The following is a 24671-nucleotide window of genomic DNA, read 5'->3' as shown; positions in this document are numbered from 1 at the left end:
ATGCCAGTGTCTCGAGCTCGAGTAGTAGCGGCAAACAAAAATGGTGCGCGGAAATTAAATTACCCACCACTGGCAGCGAAGACAAGGGGCTTCGGGAATGTGCACTTATACGTTCATTTACGCTCCAGCCTCCGAACGCAGTCGGTCGCGTAAACTAACGACGGTATGGGTTCGGTTCCACTCAAAACACATCGCAAGCTATTCGAGGAATTGTGCTGGCAGAGCACCGGAAAGGCCATAAATTTTCACTCAAGGTTAACCCGAACGATAAACCCAAGAAACGACGGGTGGGTTTTGGCGTAAAGAAGAAGAAGAAGAGAAAGCCCCGTTTCCGCTTTTTCGCGAACCGAATGATTCAGAGGAACTCCAAGGGAAGGCTTCTTACACGATAGTTTTCGAGTTCGTAGTGTGCTAAGACACAAGTTTGTTACAATTTATTGACGTGGAACCGTGGCTTTTCCGCGTCTCGCATGAACGCCTTGCGGCTTTTCACATTGATTATCTACCGCATGGATGAGCGGAAATTGAATGAACGTCTTTTTCTCGGATATCGTTGTAGGTCAAAACGTTTAACTGAAGACTATTAGACACCTTCTGGAAAGTGCAGCATTATTTTTTAGGGTTAATCAAACACATGTTCTCGTACAGATGAAATTAGCCTTTCATAATCCACCGCGAAATAAAGGTCATTTCAAACGGCAACATCTGCATGCTTTGCGAAATGCTAGAACATAACGAACATAAAAGGAAAGACCCGATTAAAAACCGACACGATCACGTTCACGGTTCGTAAACGCCGATTGATTAAATAAAACACACTAGCCATGAGAAAACTAGCCATGTGGCAGGTATTTCAATTCATTTTAATTATTTCGCTAACGACTGCCAGGTGTTTGAAATTGGGAATTCGAACAGTTGATTTCTAATTTTGTTGCTTCATTTCACATTACATTGCTGACTCTTTGAATGTTAATAACACATGTTGTAGAGTTATACAATATTCAAATGTATTTTAAAGACACTAATCATATGAAACATATTGGAACAGTTTTAAACGCCTAAATAAGCAGATAATTTTAGAAAGATTACATTCAAATTGTTCACTATAATTCGTATCGTTATAATTGTTTTCTGCAAATACGGTAACGACAGTAATCTTCACACGGGAAGGCACATCCTTCGTTTCAATTTGTGCAATAACTAATAAACCAGAAAAAGTGTTGTTTGCAGCGATTTCTAACGTGACTGAAGAAGAAGAAGAAGACACGAAGATACAGCAAGACCGCTTTTTGCACAACAATGCTTTTTAGAACGACATTGCCTCAAAAGCTGTAAGAATGCCAACCACCATTCGCGAGCCTCGGGGAACCATATCATGCGTGCTAATTTTCGCACCCACGTCTGCCCTGACTCAGCCGAGTCCTTGAATTGCTGTGCTGTTTGACTCCGCCATTTTGCTGTTTGCCTTCTCCGCAACTCCACGGTCCATGGTTAATTTGACTTTTCCTTGCCGAAGGCACTTTGCGAACGATGACGGAAGGGCACCTGTCGGATTTTGCCTGTGAATCGGCTTATGCAAACACCAGCTTTATGCCAATACTGCCAGCCTACTATAGAACCAAAGCAAAATGGTGGAGAGGAAACTTATTGCGAACGCGTAGCCTACTACGCCGCGATAATCGTATCTTAGTTTTACTGTGCAGGCAGAACTGATCGGCAAAAATGCGTACCTGAATTTTGAAACACAAACATCGACCTTTAAGAGAAACGTACTAACAGGGGAAAAGAATAATGTTCAAAATGGATCTTATTGGTTTGCTACAATTTTTAAGGGCTTTGTTTATATATATATATATATATATATATATATATATATATATATATATATATATATATATATATATATATATATATATATACATATATATATATATATATATATATATATATATATAAATATATATATATATATATATATATATATATATATATATATATATATATATATATATATATATATGTATGTATGTATATATATGTGTGTGTGTGTATGTTTTCGTATATATGATTATATGTATAGACGGATGGGTACGATAAAGTTGAAATTTGAATAATGTATGGAGTATTATCATTCGGCAGATTTTTCAAATAAAATTTTCCGCAGGTCAGATACCAACTAGTCCTTCATATGTATCATATGCTACACATGGTATCCCTATTCTTGAAGGGTTTCATTTCTCTGATCCTAGCTAACCCCGTTCAAATCTGGTTCGTATTCGATGATGACGATGAGCATGTAAGTGCTACGACATTGGATTCTAAGCACGAAAAACGCTCGGTATATTTTACATCGCAAGCATCCCGCGTAGGCGTTTCCATCGCGTCCGGCACACACTTCTTAATAACACTTTCTGACAAATTTCCCGATGTTTTGCAAAGTCCTTTGCTATTGTCCTTTCTCAAAGCTCTCTCGTTGGGACTATTTTGAGAGTAAAAGCAATTCACGCACTCCCAGTCTATTTTAACGAATCAGAAGGCTTCGAAAGAATCATGAAAGATGCAAAGGCTCTGTTGATGTTGAACACGTGCTCAGGCCGTTGGATTCGACTGTTAGCGATTCACAAGGGATATATTCTAGAAGTAGCCGTTTGCCGTTTCATATTGTAATACTGTATACTAAAAACTCTTTTACTGACCTTTTTACAATGTTTAGTAACTAAATTACTAGGTAAATTATACAAACCCTTAAAAAGTCTGAAGCTCCAAGTGTATGTTTAAAATTTCAAATCAAAAGCAGTACTGTTCTCGGACCGTAATGGGCAAACGAAAACCACTCCAAACAAACGTAGTGTATGATAGATCAGGGATACTTGGAAGCCATCGGTGGGCATCAATCATCGTGGGCAGTTTATGTTGATTGATTGCTTTATGCACAGGCCCGTAACGAGCCAAAGCAGCTGATACAGTGCTTAATGAAATCCAGTGCCCGCTACGCGCTTGGCAACTCCGCCTCGTGTTCAACGAAAGGTCAGCCACTGTTGTGCAGTGAGCGAAGTGAAGAAATATTTACCGCGCACAATTTGCATTCAAAGTACGTGTTGTGTTAAGCTTATAATTGAACATAATAAAGTTCATATTTACAAAAAAACTTATTTTATGAAATTCAGACATTAGTATTATAGCCCGAATCATAAAATATGTTTTCAAATCTTAAAAATGAACATATATGCAAAAATGTTGCACAATTCAACCTCCTCCACAATCGTGGATGCATACTGGGATGCAAATAGAACCATGACTATAATTAAACTGACTAATTATTGAAAATCCATTAATCATGGCAAATTATACCAAATGTCAATTAAGCAGTTCGAAATGAGATACAATCCACTGGTAGGTTAGTGTTCAGATTAGAAGGCCAATATGCGTTACTATCCCCAGCGTTGCTCGTAGTAGTCCATTAACAAATATATGACTTCTACGCTTTAAAACAATTATATGCACTTCAAGCAATACCACAAAGTTTTGAATATTAAAAAATTCCCCTCTAATTTTACTTTAATTTTAACATAATTGGCTTTTAAAAAAATTCAGCTCAATATAATGTTTAAAATATAAAGCGTCGTAACAAGCGAAATTGAACTATAACCTGTTCTAAAAAAATAAATATTTTTTTCATGTGGGATACAGGTGCTATTTGAGGGATAAAGGAAAGATTGCGACAGTTTGAATAACAAGAAAAAAATCCAATTGATTTCTTTTATTACATTTATTACTTTTTGTGTGTGTCTGTTGTTGCTTTCTTATTATCTTTAATTATATCTTATATTATGCACTTATACCATGCATCTTATTTGCGTTCCCGAAGGTGAGAAAGGATGTGGTTTTATGAACCACTTGCGCTCAAACATGAAATACCTATACCCTCCATTAGGACGCAATGTGCTTCGCAGAAATGCATGGTAAGGTTGATATCTAAAATGATTGATAGACGATAGATTCAAGTCTTATTCCCGTGCGAAATTTCCCTGATCATCCTGATGATCCTTTCGTTTTTTGCTGTCTAGTGTAACGACTGGGTTGATGAGTCCGATATCAGAGAACCTTTTTGTAACGTTTCGTACTTCAATGCTTGCTCACAAAAACGGCAGGAATACCAGGTGCATATTGTACATGATGGTTTTTAATGTTTCGTGCATGCACAAAACAAAATAAAAAGAAGTAAACATAATAAATCAAAAACCAAATCTAGCGTGTTCCTAACTCAAGAGAAAATCAATAATCATGCATATTTGATCAGGTTATGCTGTATCGTTGAAATGGGCAAAGAAAAAAAATCAAAATAGAGTCATAAATATGAAACCAATCATGTTCAAAATAAAACAAATATAAATAAATGGTACTTAAGCGATCATCAATAATGTTTCTAAAAAAAATTATTATCAGCCAGTATGCCTTACTACTTTCTTATGGCTTTCTTAAAAGAGTGGCCTTTTCTCTACACATGCAAACAGTCGTTTTTGTATTGATTTTAGCCATTCTCTTATTGATCAATTTCGCCGTAGCTATGCAATCATTCCAAATTGAAACTTATCGTGTTGATCCATTTTCGCGCGCTATCCATCTTTCTTCAGTTGGCCCTTAATGGCAACAAGCTCAAATCTAATTATATCACATCGTCATTCACGTCGTCTGCCACGGTCTGATCCAGCCGACGATTGTTTGCTTGCAACACACAATTATTCACGTTTTTTTTTTGCTTTTCCGCATTTCACTTTAATGTAGGTTTGGTTGTAAGATTTTTCATCAGTGCAGTGTCCCGTTGTTGATACACTGAAACCACAATGAAAATGCATTGTTAATAGGGATTCTGGTTGGGATTTTAAACTTCAGAAGAAATCAATGCACAAGCGGTCGCGAAACCTGTTTGCTTTACCTAAGCAGTAGACAGTGCCGACTCTTCCATCGATAAATCTCCCTCGTCTTCTAGGGATTCATGAACGCTACCGCCAATTGGTTTCTCGATACTATTGATGCTGCTAATGTCGTCCGCCGTTGTTGGCAGCTGGGTGGATTCCACCATCTCGTCCGAGAGGCCACCAGTGACTGCAGTCGATTCGCTACAAGTGCTGTTGTCACCAGAGCCTGTCGAAACACCAGTCACGCTGCTACTACCACTAGTCGATGATTCACTGCAATCTCCCGCTAATGCTCCAGTAACACTCACGGACTGGGTACTTGTCTCGCTACCCTGTTCCTCGACAGGATCACTCATCACGCCGGTCTCCGTCATCTCCATCATCATGATTCCATCACCACCACCGTCAGTCTCATGACTTCCCCGTTGTGCCTCCACAGTAGCGTCGTTTTGTATGCTGTGCGGTTCGAGCATTTTGGTATCGGTGGCACTAGATCCGTCCTCACTAGCTGGAACGACAGCGTCCGTCGAACCGGTGGCAACTTGTTGACTGTGCACGGACGAATTCGAAGACGAACAAGAGGTGGACGTTGAAGAGGATGACGAGGATGACGAGGACGACGATGAAGATGACGAGGAAGATGAGGACGTTGAGGACGAAGATGAGGAAGACAATGTTAAAGAGGAAGAATGCACTGACGAACCCAACGGACAGGTCGTGAACGTTGTACCAGATGCCACGGTAGACGACGAGGCACTCGTTGTGGTGGAAGGTGTCGTAGGTGTAATGTTATTGCCCGGATTAAACGGATAGTCCGTTTCTTCCAGGCCAGCCGGTGGTGCAAGTTTAGCAAGTTCGTCACGCAACTGGCGGTACTGACGACGCAAAACCATAGCATTGAACGAAATCGTACGTCCAGCTCGCTCATGCTGCGACGGGTAGCTTAGCTCAGCAATCCAATCCTCTATCTGACTGCAGATTTCGTTACGTTTGAGCCAGAAATGGGCATGTATAACGTCCTGGAAGCACGGGCACGGATGGCGTAGTTGTTCCAGCATCGCATATCGCACACAGGCCTGATAGATATTACTATTGTACTCCCGAGAACTATGGGTTCCGGTAGGCGTACCCCGACTGCGCTCGAAGCCAGGCTCGTTGAAGTACGGCTCAGGCACGAGAATAAGGCTTTGGATCGATACAAGCACTTGCAGAAAACTGGATGTGTGAGCGTTCCATTTTTCTTCCGGTCGACCATGCCAGGTGTTGAGTACCGATAAACAAACCTTACCGTCGTTGTACAAATTCGGATTGAAGCGAACAGTGTTACGTCCCGTCGTTTCGAGGTTAATCATCATCGGTGAGTTAGGATAATCCGGCGGGAAATAGACGTCAAATTCAAAGCAACCATTCGCGTATGGTGTTTCTGCAGGGCCGGTGATGAGCACTTTCATTATGTCCAGCCGATCCGTATCACAACGAACAAACACTGAGCTGCTGTACGACAAGGGAAGGCTAGTTGAAAGGGTTACTGTTTCCTGAGCCAAACGTTTCACTCGACCCGGATGTCCGCGGTCTCCTGCCATTCGCACGTTGGTTTCGAAGTGATGCGAAATCGTAAAACGGTATCCATTCTCCGCTTCCACAATCATTTCGAAGGTATCTACATGTATAGAAAAATGCATTTCACAAACTCTGGTCAACAATAACCACAGTAATAATTCATGTCTTACCAAATTGCAAAGTCTTCATTATCTCCATGTATCGTTCCTCTATTGACTTTGCTATTGGTCGTGCAATCAACTGTTTTTCTTCTTCCTCAGCTGAGTTGGTAATGTCCATATTAGTGGCATTTTGCACTAACAGTGAAGTCAATTGAATGTCGTGCATCATCAATGCCAATCCCTCGTCGTCGCCATCGTCTAAGCTGACGATAATTTTTTGTGTTTGTCCTTTCAGATTGGACTTCTTGTTTACCCTTCAGTTGAAATGAGAACCAAAAAACGTATTATGTCCTGCTCCATGGCCGTAGTTTAATACCATACTTACTTTAACCGGCTTGCATAAGTATCTACACATCCCTTCATATTTGTCAGCAGCCCAGCAATAGACAATTTGCCTTCGTTGGAGTTTTTATTGACGAGTAGCATGGCTAGCTGATTAGACATGGAAATTGCACGCAATAACTGCAAAATAGCACGGTACAATGGAATGTGCCGCGTAATATCCAATACTGAAAGAGAAACAATGTGGTAGGTCATTAAATCTTTCAACTTCTGTCATCCACAATGGATTATGCTTACCTGAATCATTGCGCAAATAGGAGCTTAAAGCGGGAATGAGACAACTTTGCTGTATGAGATCAAGGAAAATTGGTGGTAGTTCACCCACAGATTCGAACGAATCCTTGTAGTTATTTAGCTCTTCCATCGCAGAACTGATTACGCAACTATTGCAGCCGGGATTAATGTAGCTCGATAGTACCTGCATTGAACACATTCGTTACATAAAGTACCATAACAGAGTATAAGTAGAACCATATATCTAACTAACCTGTAGCAACACCGTCACATGCTCTTCCTCACTTTTTTGTCGCATGAGTGCTTGTTCAACGTTCCAAGACTGCTGTGTCGAGCCGGTACCGAAGCCCGTGCCCTTCGCCCAATACATATGACCCTTATCATCAGCATTCAGCTGATCTTCTGCATTGTTTGCTGCTGAATTACCAGTGTTGGTGGACGAAGATTTATTTGTGCTACCACTGGCACCAAGCCCTTGGTACAGGGATTCAAAAACCTACAACAAAGATGAGCTGGCCGTTATTTTTTGTTATTAAAACACGTTTACGGAGCACTCACGTTGTTTGTTGGACCGCTACCACTAGTAGCTCCGCCAGCCGCAGAACCTCCAGATCTTGTTGCACCGTTATTGTTTTGGTGAGTAAAAATGCTCAGACAATTCAACACCAAATGTATAGCTCCTACTTCTATGACCATGCGCCGGAGCAGCACACCATCGTCAGTGGTGAGCGGAGATGATTCTAGCAGTTGACGAAACACCTCAAAGGGTAACGTAGGCAAGGTGTTGGACAAGGCAAGACTGTAAATTTCATTACCCTCTCCGTCGCTCGTAACTCCCAATATCAGTCGCAATAGACATTGCGCCCGAACGGTGTCATTTAATAGGACTTCTGAGTATGCCGGAAGTTTCAAGAACAAAGAAAACGCAGCTAGCGAGTGTTGAGGAACTGCCGAGATGGATTGTGCTTTTGGTGACGATTCTGGAACAATATCGTCCAGGTCTTCGTAGATTTCGTCCATCTGCTCCAGCTTTACCCATTCGTTTCCACCACCTCCTCCCACCGTTCCTCCTCCACCACCAGAGGGACTGCGATCTTTATCCATGTAGTACATGCCGCTCTTGGGCATCTCCGGGTAGACGGTCGGTAAATAGTGTGCAAGAAGTGATAGTCCCCCGCGACTAGAAAATATTTGCAAAGGTGACGGTAGAGGCAAAAACTCGGTGGCACGCATGTATGCAGAAGAACCAGCGCTCGACGACGTAGACATGGAGGACGATTCACCACACGTAGTCGACGTATCGTTCACTGTTTTGTTTTTTGCATCAATCTTGATAAAAAAAGTTATAAAATAGATACAGATGTGTCCGTTAGTGCCTATTTTCAAAACACTACTAGATGGTTCAGTTTAAGGGATTATACTTACCAGATTCAGATTGATACACGGTATCGATAACGATATTCCTGCCGATTTTAACATCGTTAGTAGTTGCGATATTGTTGTGTCGCTTGTTATGACAACTTCAGGCACAGCCGAGTGCGTGAGAAACATCCCATCCGGAACAGAAAGCTTCGGATCGTCCATTTTAATTTCTGAAACAAAAAAATCAAAGCATACATTTCTACCACGCTCTTTTTTTTTAACTAAAATACAGACATATTAACATTGTACTTACTGAGCATCGAAAGTAAATCCTTCCTTCTCATTGTGGTAGCTTGATTTCTCGCCTCTTTCAAACGTTTATCCTTGGCCGTTACTCCAGCCGCTACACTGAGAAATTCGAGTCCCATACCCAACTCCCACAATTCGCTCTCACGACAGGTTTGCGTACTGGCTGATGCTCCACCAGAGGAAGCCATTATTCCACCATTGCCTCCGACATTCGGTAACATCGATACGTCGTTCCCCACACCGGTCGCTGAGGAAGATCCGCTTGATGTGTTGACAGCAGCTGCAGCAGCAGTAGTAACAAGCGGTTGCGAATTACCGATTGTCGTTGATGAAGGTACTACCGATGGCAGCATTGGTTGATATACGGCAGACGCACACTGATCCAATATGTCCTGGCATTTAGCATTTGTGCTCAACTGGAACAGCATCAGATGGGCGTTCGATCTTTTTGAAGGATGGTTAGCAACGGAATTGTATAATCCGCTGGCTGTTCCGCTTCCGTTTGTGTCTTTGCTATGAAGCAGCGGCAAGTCGCTACGTACAGCAACGATTATCTTTTCACTTTCCAGCAAAATTTGCAAAACCAATCGACGTGTGAATCCAGAGATGCAATTCCGCGCAAGACTTCCAATATTAGCCGCACCGGTGGCACTGCTTCCCGACGACGTTGGGAATGATGCCGCACTATGCATCGCTTCTTCGCAGGGATCAGACTTTCTTATTACAGAAATAAGATTTACGGTTAACACTTCCTGATTTTTAGGGTGGCAAGTCGTTACGCGTGATAGGAACTTTATAAAGCATTCTTCCAGCTCGAGGCAGGACTGGGTAGTAATTTCACGCGTCACGTTTGCAAGCTGGCTGTTGCAAAGCAACAGCAGTAGAGGCTCCCAGAAAATAGCACCTTCGAAGCTTCCCAACCAATCGCGCATGTGACCCTCAGAGCACATTTCCGTGAAGAAGGCAAGGATTTCTGTAACTTTTGGAATATTTACCATCGGGAATGTTCGAGCTCCTTTGCTCTCCGATGCAACTGAAGAATCGAAACCTCCCCATTTATCGGCGTCTGTCAAACATCCGTCCGTTCCGCTGGTAGGAGCCGTTGATTGACCGCCGACATTTGTCGCCCCCTGTCGACCGCGCTCAATACAGTCTGCAGCTCGTCGGCAGAATTCCAGAATAACAGAATTCAACAGTTTCGGCAGGCCGGAATCGATCAGCTGCTGTATAGCCAAAGGTGATTGACAGGCCATGGCAATCGTTGCAAGCTGGCATCGAGATAAATCGATAGACGAAATGTCCTGCAGCACCAGATGGCTGTACCATTCCGTCGTGTCGGACTCCTCTTGCTTGCTATCATCGGTTGCGCGCTCACCGTCTTTGCGATCATCCGAAATCGAAGCTGTCAGATCAGTTGAAAGATTAGGCACAAGAACTCCCATTCGCCGCAGAAGCATTGTGAAAAATTCTGGTCGAATGCAACAAACTGAGCAGAGCAATGTGTCGAGAGCTTTTTTCAGTGGTCCGTTGGCACCCTCGTGTTGCTCAAGCTCTTGTACCCAACAGAAGAGAACGTCAAACAGTTCCCGAGACACCATTTCTAGCAAATCTGGGATGAGATCGGTCACGAACGCTTGCCAGAGTATCGCAGCCAGGCACCGGACGAAACCACTGTACGGATTGGTCGACTGTAGAGCAAACCGGTGAGCGCCCCCATTGGAGCCTCCTGTTACATTTTGCTCCATGTACCGTTCGTGCAACGTCAGCACCCAGTCAAGCATGGCCGCAAGCCGATCTTGTGTATACTCATTTTGCATGGTACAAAGCTGATACAAAAGATCAGATATGGAATCGTTTGTAAGTTGGAACGTTTGGGGTATACTTTGACGTAGAAGATTGTTTATCAAACGCAATCCCATTTCTCTGCTGTGCAGTCCTAGCTTCAGTAAAACTGTTTCCAGATTTTGCAGCGTATCGCTAGGGCTATTTGGAACTATGTTCAACAATGCGCAACATGCTTCCATGAAACCATTTACTTCATTTGCTGAGGCGATTACACGATCGGAAAGCTGCTGATCTGCGTAGTAGATGGTCACACTGAAGCACTGCGTCAAAATACGTAGCCAACCCAGGCTGGTACGGGCTGCTACTGCCATTCGATCATCTTCATTTCCTGCTAATCCGACTCCTGCGTCTGACTCTCCCATAGTGCCAAAGGCTTTTCTATAGCTGATGTTGTACAAATCATTGGAAGGTTTCAGATTAGCACTTGAACTACTGCCACCGGCAAGGGCGGCCATACTGTTCCATCCTTGCAGCGAACTGTTGCTTAAACTAGCACCCGTTGGACCGGCTAGCGGAATTTCACCGAAGGTGGTCGTTCCCAAAATGGAGATCTGAGTGAGACCAATGTTCATTGAATCACGCGGTCGGTACAGTCGTATTATAACGCTTGTTGCAATTTCGGGTTGAGCAAAACGTAACCGTATGCAGGTCATGCCCACAGTGGAGATAGGCTGGGTGATGGGAATCGGACCAAGAATGCTATCACGTGTTACTTCGATCGCCACTGCCGAAGGACAAGTAGCAAGTGTTGCCAGATGCGGTTGCAATTGTACCTCCTTCAGTAATACCGCAGTGGGTAGCGTTACGGTCAAATCAATGTTGGATTCGTTCGGGTAGAAGAGATAGCTCCAGGCCGGATTCCTGGCTCGCCGATGTGAAGATACTGGCGCTTGTATCAACGCATCGGCCGCCTGCACTGACTGATTATCCGATGTGATTGTACAGTAAGGAGCAAAATTGATAAGTCCTTCTTCATTGCGTGGCGTCGCTACGATAGGAGAATTTTTTTTGGAAGAGCTTCCGCCGCCGTTTCCACTTGCCATACCACTGCTATTGTTAGCATTACTCGCATTGAGCACGTTGATTGATGACTTCGATAACCGTTGCATAATCATTGAAACAAGACTAGGCTGTGTGCTGATTATTGCCCGATTACTGCGAACCAAACTCTCGCATAGTACCTGCACTCCCCCAAGATCTACAAAGATTCCCACGGCTGCTGGCGTTCCGAGCACCTTCAGAATGAACCACAAAAATGGCTCCGAAAGGTGGAGTTTCGGCATTGCGTGCCTCACGCTGGACGCATTGTTGATGTATTCAAATAGTGGTCTTACAACAAGTTCATTTTGAGAAGCGGTGCGGCTAAGATATAGCAACAGTTGGAATACCGCATCTGCCACCGTACAGAGCTCTGGGTATGTGTTCCGTGCGCCCTTGCTACTACTTCCGCAACTATCTCCGCCTCCATTGCCATAATTAACCGTCGAGGCAACAAGCATTGTCAGCGACGAATGGTTACAATGCGAGAGCGCACTCAGTAATCGATTCATCGTAGGGGTGTGCTGCAACACGGTGTCGGCGAAACACGGCACCTTTGGCCGGCTATCTCCATTGCCAGTAATGGGGCCAATATTGTTATTGCCTGTGCAGTTCGTAGAGCTGTTGGGATTACTAACACCACTGCTACCGGTATGTTGCTGTTCAGCCTTAATTTCATCCGTTTGACTTTCGCTGGAGGTGTTTAAATTATCTTGTCCGATTATTCCTGTCCCAGTTGCACCGAGATGCGTTTCGTCAGCTACACCAGTATCATTAGCGGTAGTGTGTGGGTTCTTCGTGTTTACTAGAATTGATGCCAGCTTTAACAAATCCACAAGCAGCGAGCTATCGGTTGCAGATTTACATGATCGGTTTGATTCAGCGTTGAAAACTGTAGCGAACAGACTACTGAATCGCATATTACCCCCTAGCATTGCACCAGAGTTTCCGGAGTCTACAGTTTTTTGACAGTACATTTTTTCAACGTTTACTACATTGTTGTACACTAAATGGGCTGTAAAGTATAGATTGAAAATATTAATAAACCAAATAGGTGATTTATCCAGTCAAGTCAGGCCATTGGGTATATTTTACTCACAGACACATTCAATAATGCTCATCGCGATGCCTAGATCGTTCTTGTCATAAGGGAAATTTAGCAACTCCTTTATCATTTGACTCTGAGCGTCGATGGGACCTTGCTGGTTCGAGATTGCTCCGCCAAATTGTACCAAATGCAGCGTTACTTTAAGCAACGTTTGCTTCAACTTGTCCCTTACATTGCAACGCATTTCCAACCAAATGAATAGCTCTACGACAAGTTTGCACACCGTCGGACCGGCCTGAAAGGAATTATGAAAAAGAACGCTCATTAAACATAGTAATATAATTGCTCTAATTAGTTAGAACTACACGATTGATCAACTGCGACATTACGAATACCCAACTAATGAGACTAGATTTTACGATTTTCACTTCGCATACTCACATAACGACTGCAGCTACCCTCCAGAGAAATCATCGATTGATCTGCACCGGAGAAGAATCGCAAAAGCATTTTTTCAAAATTTTCATCATTCACAATCAGATTTCCCATCCGACGAAAATGAGTATCACTACTGGTAGACATTGACTCGAGACAATCAGCTTCAAAGTGAGGTTTGCAAGCTAAAATTAAACAATGAAAACCAAGACACCAAGCTCGTAGCTTGATGTTCGGATGCGTGGCCAGTGCCTTCAACAAACCACGCACCGCACGATCTCCAAAAGGTATCCTAGGAAACGAGTAAGGGTTGAGTCCTGTCGAAGAGCTACCAGGGATGTTTTCAAGTGTTTCCCCGTTAAGCGTTAACCAAAGCTGTAGAATTTTCTCGAGGTTCAACCAAGAGTCAATCTGATGCAGATCGGACAGAATGTTGTCAAATACTTCCGTAAGCATGTTGTTTGTCTCTGTGCCTTGAAGATATTCCGGCCCGGACCAAGCTTCAATTATGTTCTCTGGCCACGGTGTCAACGGTTCTATAGGTTGTGCCGAAGAAATTATGCCGACAAGCTCAGTCATCATTGCAACATGAGGTAAGCTGGTAACGAGATTAAAGGCCGAACGGGTAGTCAACCGCCGAAGCACAATCTCTACATTCGTATCCAATCCCATTTCTAATCGAGCATCCATGGCCGTAGAAACAGTTCTGTAATGTATTGTTTAGTAATATTAAACCAACAATTAATAGTAAAATTCTAACCCTAAAAACGTTACGATTAATCTGCTGCTGCTTACTTGTTCGTAATGCTACATTTGCTAGCAAAAGAAGCAAATGCTCCTATATCACGCTTCATGAAACGCTTTTCTCGTGCCGAGAGTATACCATCGATGATTAATATTTCCTCCATCTCCGGATCGTCGCATTCCACAACTGATGGCAGCTGATTTTTAGCTACGTCGGCGTAGCTGAGATCGCACGTTACGTGATGTGTATTTTGTAACGGATGTTGTTGCTTGTACGGCACTTCAACCGGTGGACGCATCGCATTCTGAGCGGAGCTTGATGCCTGCGAGCTGGCTGCAGCTGATACGCTTGTATTTCCCTCGTCGTTGGATGATTCAGAAGAATCATTTTCATCGTCTTTAAAGCTCTTGTCTGCCTCAAGCACGTCCTGTAGCAGGCAAGTAATTGCATGCACTGCCCAAGGTTGTTGCTGATTTTCCCATACAGCAATCCGCACCAACTGTAGCAGCTGCTGCGTCGTGATGATCTTTGAAAGCTGTAGCGCCGGTCGACAGGCTAACACTAAACGAGCGATAATTTTGCATGTGATCAAAAAAAGATCCATGTTGCAGGTAAAATCCATACTCAGCAACAACCCAACAAGACCACGAATTACAACGATGATTTTTCCAATTTTTATAGATTTTAATCCTCTATCGAAAGGTGTTTCACCGTCACCGGTAACAGCATCGGTAGCAGCTGACGTGGTTGTGGTAGGAGCACTACTGGTCGGTTCATTGCATGCTTCTTTTATCGTTAGCTCATTTGGAAGGACAATAAACTTTCCGCCACTCTTTGAGCCAGAAACCGTGCTGTTATTTGCGGCAGCTGAGGTAGTCGGAGCTCCGTTTGACGCAGACGATATCGCGCTATCACCAGCGTCGGTTGGTATCTCGCCTTTGTGGAATGGAGTAATAATTGTTTCTTCAATCACCTTCATTTTATTGTTTATCTCATTGAAGTAGTCGCCGAAGCTTTGTTTTATGTTGAAGGTTAACTTTTTCAATTGGTTTTCTTGCTGTTTCAGCGCCATTTCTATTTTGGAGTTGGCTCCTGGAAAGAAAAAAAACTCATTAACACGACAATACAATCAATCATTTTTACATTGAAACATGGTATCCATCGTATGCCACTTACCAGACAGCGATGTGTATTGCTTGGTTTGAATTAACCGCTTTTTGAAAGAACGAGTTAATGAGCGCAAACCGCTGTTATTGATATTCATTCGCGCTTTAACCATGTCCGTTTCACCGGACATAAAATCCCACCGTAAGTTGGCTTGATCTTTTCTCCCCTCTGTTCCATCATCCAAACATACTGACAAAAAAAGTAATATCCAGCCGAGCAAGTTGAGATCCGTAGTGCACCATATGCTCATACCCGAAGTATTGCCGGATGCTAACGGTGCTAGCAGTGTTGCCAAACTCCGCAAAATCGAATCAATGACGGTGGTTTGGTTCCGACCTATGGCGATGCTTCTACGCCCCAAATACGTGAGTAATAGGAACACGCTGCAACATAACAAAAAATCAACTTTGAACGTATTGACCATAATATAATTAAACACCATACATATTCAACAACTTACCGATCCTGTGGAAAGATGCGCTCATTTTGTGATGAGAAAAGAGTCAAAAATTTTTCTGATAGAAAATCACCCCACCATGGCTCGAAACAACACATTCGAACAAGCAACGAACATGTCGCTAGCTGAGTGTGTGTCTCTCCAGCGATGACCATCGTATCAAATAGTAGGTTGCACATTTCCTGGTTGATGTGTTGCTGTTGTTCGATGATTCCTAAAGCAGGCATACTACCATACACCGTGATAAGCTGTAGCACTACCTCGATCAGACATTCACTCATAATACGAAGTTTGTCGGTATAAATCGAACTTAGATCCGTGATAGATTGCACTGGTGCGGGCTGTGTTGGAAGCATCAGTTGAGCCACCAATGGATGGTTCAGCTCGATGGACGGTCTTATGCGATCGATCACGCGTCGAATTACGTTTAATTGATGTTGGAAACCAATACATTCCTCATATGCAGCCGTCACCTTGGCGCTTTCTATCGATGCATTTACTCCACCAGATAAATTACAACTACCTGAACTTCCACAAGAATCCGCGCCAAACCCAGCTGTAAACGGTCCATCTTTCATGCGATTTAAAAATGCTTGCATGTGTGCAATATTAGATGCATTACTGTTGAAATAAGGAACAAGAAGATCCGTCAACTTGCTGCTGGCCAAACAATATCGACAATGCACGTCGTCGTACAGAGCTTTCAAAATTTTGATCTGTGTTAATACATTCGTTTTCCTCTTCCTAAAAAACTTCATCACTGAAAGTAAACAGTAAAAACAATTATAAGTGTTTCATTGAACGAAGATATTTCAGGTGAGAATTTTTGCTAAACCAAACTTACTAGGATCTGCGTAGGCTTCACGGTCCAAAATAATATGATGGCCATAGAAAGATCCCATCGGTATGCGACATCTTGTTGCCGTCATGCCGTATCGTCCGGTAATTGTAATTTTGAGAAAACGACAAATTGGCGGTGGTTGCAGATCGCTCAGCACAAGCGTGCGAGAGTGTATATCCTGTGACACGACAATTCTCACACTATCGGCTTCTTCATCGACGCACCACACATCGATCGACAGGGACGCAAGATCTGGATGGGCTGGAATGATTGCGTCCGTAAGCATGATGGGCGCACCGAAATCAAGTGTCACGTAACGAATAGCAGACGAGTGCATTCGGTCAACAACGATCGTCTGTTTCGGAGGACTGCTTAACAATTTGTGCCATGGAAGCCCACCTGAAGAATCGAAGGCGTTTTCTGCTTCGATAATTTTTTCTTCAAAAGATTGAAGCTTAGCATTTTCCAACAGAGCACCATGCGCTTCTTCGGGTATACTACCAACATCAGCATCAGCCGTAGCAAAAGATACCACTTTCGAAGAGCGCGACTCATGGTCCTGCATTGGACTTTGGATTTCTAACTCAGCGGAATCCAACTTGGAATTATCAGTTATAATCAGTGCACTTTGCTCTCCATACTTCAACTTATTTAGTTTCACCTTGGGATCAGAGGGCTTTTTAGTCACTTTTACAACGACTAACGGGCTGGGTTTAATATGCGGTGGGGACTGCAGATAGGTCGGAAAGCTTACTGTCTCCGTTGAGGAAATACCGGCTGATTTCAATTTGTGCTTTTGCAAAGCCGAAAAGAAAATTTTGTCGACGAGTACATTTTTCATATTGTTCATCATACCATCGCTAAGATTTTCCTTATCTACATCCAAGTGTTGTTTCGAATGTGCCATTAGCTTTTTGGAAATGTTTCCTACATTTGTGATGCTAACATGGTTGCTACTGTTGTTGGCTTGCTGTTGATCGGGTTCTGCATATGATACGATTACGGTGTCATGCACTCCATGCGCGTTCAGAACATCCTTGACCACACTGGCATACGTATTAGAGCTCCCGTACTTTTCAGACAAATACTCATCCATCCACATGTTGGCAGTAGATACAGGGTCTAATGGGATACCATTACTAACCGCGCTTGCAGCAACTGCTTCGGCAAATCCATTCACATAAGCACTGCTACTACTAGCGGTAGCATTTCCGTTTGAATCAATATTTTCCAAACGTGTGGCATCGGACGTGCCACTGCAGAAATAGTGTAATGGTTCCACATCTAGCAAGCCCATGAAGTGAGATCCGATACTCCGGCTGCGAAGTTGGTCCGACAAACACTTCAGATCGGCACCATCAGCAAAACACATGAGCCTCAAATCGATCGACAAAGGCCCCGTAGTCAGATTAGATGAGCCAATCGTGCCGCTTGAACCTCCTGCTGAACCCTTTCCGTTAGCAGTACAACCACCACCGACGGGGCAAGCACTGCCGGTGTTACCACTACCATTTATGCCAAGCCCGTTTGTGGCCGCACCGCAACTGAACGGATAAGCTGCTCCTCCGTTGATGCCCATCCGTCCGTCTAGTACCTGCGCATCAAACACTTCAGAGTCAAACGGAGAGCCATGCAACCCAAAGCGAGTCCGTAGCAATGCCGTATAGGGATTGTTACGTTTTTGTAACTCTTTAGCCACTGTCTTGAGCAGACTCAGGCATTGGTCCGCCAAGGATAAATGATTCTCCGCCAAAGTAGTACCGGAAATCAACAAGGCAAACCAGCGCAAGGCAGCAGCGTGATTTGCGTTCACTATATCCGGCAGACAACGAGTGATGGCATCATTTAGCGATTGTTCGAACGAATTACAAACATTTTTATCGATCATGTTTTGAGCTCCCCTAAGAAGTGAAAAGAAACAAATGATCGACTTTGTACAATCTGTATTCCATTTGCCCATTATTCTTAATATACTTACTCAAGGGCTAGCGAAATTAGCTTCACACATTTGTGGGCGATGCTGCGATTTGCAAGTACTATACAATGTCGAATAACCTGCTCCAAATGCTTTTCCATGAGTTGCACACATTCAGTTTGTTGGGCGTTGAGATCAGGCGAGGCCACATTACGTAACTCCGTTGAAATAACACGTTTAGCGAAGGGATTTTTTGGATAGCGGTAACGCATCATGCGTATCGTGATGATCCATATCAGTATATCTAAGGCAAGATGCTGGCGCAATATTGTCATATTCTCTGGGGATACGGCAGAGACCGATGCTGTGGTGGATGATGTTGATGAAATTTCTTCGCTGTCATCGTTGTTCCCTTCCAACACATGGTTGCTCTGATGGAGAAGGTTTAATAAATTTTCTAACAGCATATTGGAGTCAAGCATGGCAAGTCGTTGAGCACGTTCATGTTCTACTTTTTGAAGAGGCTGAGTCGCTCGAATAGTAATGGAAATTTCGTTCAACCAATCGCATCCTGTGTAAAAGAGACAGGAGAGAAAAATACAAAATATTCAATAACGTAAATGGTTAGTTTTGTTCCGTACACAGTAAACTACTACACTACACTACTTTCATCTTTCCTGATTCATTACTGGAAAAATTTATTAAAAAATAGGGATACATAAAAAAGATACATTTGAAACCATATAAAATGACAACTATAGCACAATGGCGAATAGGAACGAAACAATAATAGATGCAGATAGCTGGCAAGGACAATGACATTCCAATAATGCAGTAAAATTTGGAAGCATTTACATCAAGATTATAAAACGATTAAGACTAAAATGCGCAATCAACATCATAGACCAACCATTTTAGACGATCGAATTTAATGCGAATAATTTTATTACCCCTTGCTGATTTCCATGTCACGCTGGGATAATACACTTCATCAATAGAGAGTGGAAAACTACTTGCAAAGTAATGAGCAAATCAAGATGCTACAAAACATAAAAACATGCAAGAAGAACGGTAGGACTATTCCGGATGGATAATTTACCTATGTAGAAATCTTTTGTTTGTGTCTTGATAGTTGCAGCCGGAGAAGGAACGGGAAAAATTGTCAACGTGCCATCCTTACCGACCTGTACAGAACCGGTAGGTGCATTCGGTGGTACAGATACATTTGACAACGACGTCAACAGTATGCTCGTAATGCCCTTCTTCCGGACCGGTACTGAGGAGGAGAGCAAACCAAGGCAACATTTGGTTTCAGCAAGTTTTTTTTTAAATATGGAAAAAAATCGTTCATTTGTTTGTTTTTATACGGAACACGTTGGGTATCGGTTTCGTTCAATTCGTTATAGTTTTTTAAGTTGCTTGAAGGATGGGTGTTTAAATATGTAAATTGAGACGAGCGTATAATGCAAAGCATATCAGAACAATGAATGATGCGTATCACAATACACGTGAATGATGATGCGCAAAGTTTGACATTTTGCTAATACAAATAATAATCAAAATTAGTAATATTCAGCTAGCAAACAATAGTTCATTTCCGTAATTTATGAACAAACGTATAAAAGAAAAAATCTTCTTCAACGATAGAACCAGTTACTATACGTAATGCCTAATGCCTGGTTCATATTGCAACGTTAAATAAAACTGATCATCTTACCAGCTACTATCCACTTACCTCTGGTTTTTGTTTGCCCATCTTTTGAAAGATCTGTCATGGTCTTGATGTGCAACAGATAATTTCGGCCTTTGGACTTGAGTAACTTAGGACTTGTCAACGTTACGCATCCTCCCTGCTCACTTAAATCCATACATGCCGCCAGTTCAATAGGGCCGACCATAATTTCTGCATTTCTGGCCTGCAAATACTCTTCACTCAGCACAGGATTCTCGACGAAATCTATAAGCATTGCATATTACGAACAAGGAGATGAGTTATTGCATCTTAATTTTTTATATCTACCTGGAACTTACTTTTGTTCTCACCCGCACCAATGTTAAAATTTATCGATTCATCAACCCGATTGATGGATTGAGTTTTACGGCGCGTACAAAGTCCCATCGACTTTTGCTTTAACAGTGTAACTTGGATGGCAGGCGAGTTGGCGCATGGTTGGTAAAGGGAAAATTTAAAATCAATGTGACCAAGCGATGTACATTTTGGTAGATTGAGTTCGATCAAATGTTCATCCCAGGTGGAGCTGAAACAACAGAAAAAGATGAGTCTAAAAACAAACCGCAACAACTAGTTTCAACGCTCTATACGATACTCACGCATCGTTGTGCAGTCGCCACGTTTTTGTAAGGTGCGTATCATCTCCAGGACGTAAATGTTGCGGATTTCTTCTTTGCTTTTGGGCTTGTTCCAACTCGTTCCAGCAAGCGGGTACCTCAGCAGAATATGGTGTTAACAATTCACTATATAGCGTCAACGAATGTAGTACTCTCAGGTTATCCACGTCGTCGACATCCCTACGAAAAGCAAACAACCATTCGAGACCAACGCCATCGGGATTATAGTGCTGCTGATGTTGCTGCTGGGGCTTTTGTTGTTGCCGTTGATCCTGCTGAAGATGCTGTTGCTGCAACTCCTGGTCAGATCCGATCGGGCAACGACTGTCGGAATTGTTCGACGTGCCGGCTGGGACTGATGACAAACTCGTATCATAGTTGTACACATTCATCGGACCTACCCCAGTTGAACCATATGGGTCGCCAGAAACGACTCCCATCGACGATGAGTTCGGAACAACAATCTCATCGTCACGTTCATCACTTGAGTCAGCATCCAGATCGTAGAATGAATAAAAATGAAGACATCCCTTATACGTGCATCCGCAAAGCCGCTCCAGGCTTTTGCAGTAGGTGGCAGAAACAAATCGATCATCCTTAACTGATGCTTCCGAAAGGATCGCGAGAGTTTCAAGCGAAACAATGCGCAATTTCCCATCCGCACAGGTCATTACAAATATACCCTGTTCCGTCTCAGGACCTCCGAAATGTCGCCCAGTACCGTCACATTTCGGAAGCATTGTTATTTCCAGCGGAACTTGATCCTGTTCCAAACACGATGTTAATGGATCATCTAAGCGCACCAGTCCATCTTCATTTAAAAAATACAGGTACAATATGGCATGCCAACGCGGGTTGGATTCGGTTATTTCCATGCTCTCAAACGAATCTGTTTGCTTCCAAACAAATTTGCATCGATTGTACTTTACCACAACTAGCAAATACCGATTGTCACTCGATGGAACGACATCGGAAATGTCATATCGATCGAATGAGTCCACAAATATTGGCGGCAGTTCGATGTACTGAAGCGGAATGCAACAAATGTTGGTTTCGTTTGAAGTGAGATCATCTCCTACGCCAATACCGCTACCGCTACCACCGTCGGCACCGCTGGCACTTGGCGTATCACCAGATCCATCTTCGGCACATTCAAGCCCACCAATGCCAGTAACAAGAGCATCTGTTACTATGTTCATCGAAGTGGAGGGTAGCGTAGAAAGTGATGCATCTGAAGAGACTAGCGTAGCTATGCTACAACTATCACTCTCGCATATATCCGGCAAGATTTTCATTTTCGTCTTCGTCGTATTTTGTGCAGATGTCTGCGTCGTTTGTGTTATTTCCTCCATCATTATACTTGTTCGCTCTGCCAACAGCTTTGTAGCTTCATCCTCCGCACCTTCAAGAATGGTGAAAAGATTGGGCTTCTTGACATTACTATTAGCTCCCATACTACCTCCTCCAGCGACGGGAAAAGTGGCAGAAACGGGCGGTTTAGGGACAACCGTTGTTAGCGAGCCAGACACTATTTCTTCTGTGATAGGATCTTCTATGTTGTACACAATTAGAAGTAGTGTCGTTTCTGGATCCCGATAATCATTGTCCCGTTCCAATGTACCGATTTCTTCTTTATCAGCATCGCCGTCGTAAACGTCAGGATCGAATGGTTCCGTGCTATTAACTCTAACAGCTGCAACAATCTTCGTGCCAAGCATCTTCGGTCTCAGAGAAAGTGAAGCACGTCGTTGCGATATTCCACTGCCAACTGGCGATCGAACAAAATACGCGGCTAGTGCGCTAAGCTCAATGGAGTTGACAATCGCCATAGGACTAATGGTAGTCGTTGTCAGGATATCAGGGTGCAGCTTCACCTGAAAGTCATGCACCTTTGTCAGCTGTCGCTCGACGTTCCACACCGTCACGTCTCCCGTAAGGTCTCCGGTGCAAAAGACCACTCCGCGATCGCCTGCTGATATTAAATCAAAACCCTCTGTTGCCACGGCTGGGCTAGTAGCGTAAGTTACCGAAAGTGGCACATTCTGCGTGAATTCTCCCTTCACAAACGGACACTCTGGAGAATGGCGCTCGTGTTCGCTCCATGGTTCGTCCGTTTTTTCCCAGCATACCAGACATACGGAACAAGTGAAGCACATGGCGCGATCCTTATTTCCATTCTCACCCGGTTGATGATAGAAGCCTGCCTGCGCCATCTGATCAGGAAGGACCCACTTGTAGTCCATGTGAGGCCATGCTTCGAAAGTTTGTCGACGAGCTGCCTCCGAGTACATCTGGAACCGTTGCGCGTTGTTAGCATATTTAGTGGCCCGGGCTCCCTTTAACAAATCCGTTAATCGCTCGTTGATGGCGGATGCAATTGCCATAGCAGGAATGTGTTGGTCTAAACGCCTTAACTGCATCACCACGCCACTAGCGACCATGCGTAGCGATGAATGCGGCAGTTCCAAACATACTGTCTCCCACTTTTGCGCTTTGATGCCACGTTTCGAGTGCGATTGGGCTTCATTGATCTTTTGCGTTAGTTCGTTAGTAACATCGCTCATATTTTCCAGACCATGTTGTTCGAGGTTTTGAAGGCACTGCAGGAAAAGTAACGCCTCCGATAGCAACAGCTCAAGACGCACTCGGTCGTCAGTTAATACAACCGGAGCCTGCAAAATTGTATCCAACAACAGCACGCCATTGTAGTCACCACGCATGCTAATGTTTCGCTTATCCCAAATAAGTATCTTATCCTGCTGCGGTAAGTACCGGCATCGCACCGTGTTTATATCTGTGGAATGTAGACCCACATGTGGAGATGTAATTAGCTATTCTCGTTTTTTTATGACACAGGCAAACGGCACACATTACATACCCGAAATTCTGTAGCTTTGCAGTATGACACCAGAATTTACATCCAGAATTTTTACGTCGCCATTTTTCGCTATAACCAGAATCGTGTTTAGATTAGGATGGTAAACGATAGAATGTGATTCGACATCCACATTCAAATAACCATCTTCCTTCAACCATTGATCGTCGTTGCTGGCCATACTGGTTAGGTATCGTAGTAACTTTGTTTCTGAATACACAATTCTAAGCTAAGACGACTGTCAGAAACTGTCTGCAGATACCGTATGTATCTATCGTATCCGATTAACGATCGTTGGGGTAGCAACTATTCTGGTGTTGTTATGCTTGGTAGACGACTGAGAGAGCCTGAGGAAAAAGAAGAAAAACGAAATCATGCATTGTATAAACAAAACATAAGTAATATTACTGGGATTAACATTCCAATTGACATTCGTAAACAAAAATTAATAACCACATTCCATGGGCACCTACGTGTCCTTTCCTTTAAACCTGGAAAAAGTTTAGTCGTCACGACACAGAAGAACAGGTAAAGATAACCCCAATCACAGCTTCTCGGCCGCTTGAACCGATCTGTCAAACGTTGACATTTAGGCTCTCTTTCTGTAGCATGAGATCTTCTGTGGAACGGAAGGAGATAGCTGACTACGATTGAGTTGGGCGATGTTGCTTTTTTCACTATCGTCACCCCTGCACCAGCAGCTCTATCAAAGCCTTCTCTTTTGTGGCTGGATGTCGTTCATCCGTGAAAGAGAACAAATCGCGAAGCTACCTAATGCAATTGTAACTGCAACCTGTATCGCCTCCTAATGACGCACATTAACTATACTGATCTTTTCCCACGTCTTGACGCTGGTCGCGATCACTAGACGGATTCATCGGAACTATAACCTGGGCACGATACGAGAGCTTACTGGTAATCTTTGGCTAGATATTCGAGGTTCAATGTACAGGATGATATCGTGTTTAACCAATTGCATTCAACTTACACATTTTGTACACACCAATGGCTGTCAATTGTTTCAAGTACTTCTCATTCAAAGAAAAATCACAAATGTTCCAAAAGACGC

The 24671-nt window shown here is 43.2% G+C and overlaps 1 protein-coding gene across 1 annotated transcript; it reads right to left on the bottom strand.

Moving 5' to 3' along the window:
- Nucleotides 1–3731: 3731 nt before the first annotated feature.
- On the bottom strand, nt 3732–23789 carry LOC128721213 (baculoviral IAP repeat-containing protein 6). Its single transcript, XM_053814940.1, is given in 22 exon segments — nt 3732–4833; nt 4937–6579; nt 6650–6894; nt 6966–7149; nt 7220–7400; nt 7470–7728; nt 7764–8545; nt 8642–8808; nt 8892–12785; nt 12870–13113; nt 13260–13959; nt 14049–15090; nt 15175–15548; nt 15626–16382; nt 16467–17094; nt 17125–18364; nt 18442–18949; nt 19478–19654; nt 20114–20335; nt 20410–20636; nt 20710–23521; nt 23606–23789. Coding segments are annotated over 21 exon segments (16464 nt in total). The 5' UTR covers nt 23784–23789; the 3' UTR covers nt 3732–4833.
- Nucleotides 23790–24671: the final 882 nt, after the last annotated feature.

The sequence above is a fragment of the Anopheles nili genome, chromosome 2 (assembly GCF_943737925.1).
Source record: "Anopheles nili chromosome 2, idAnoNiliSN_F5_01, whole genome shotgun sequence".
Lineage (NCBI taxonomy): Eukaryota > Metazoa > Arthropoda > Insecta > Diptera > Culicidae > Anopheles > Anopheles nili.
Note: the sequence above shows the minus strand (reverse complement) of the source record. Positions and strands in the feature narration are given on the sequence as shown.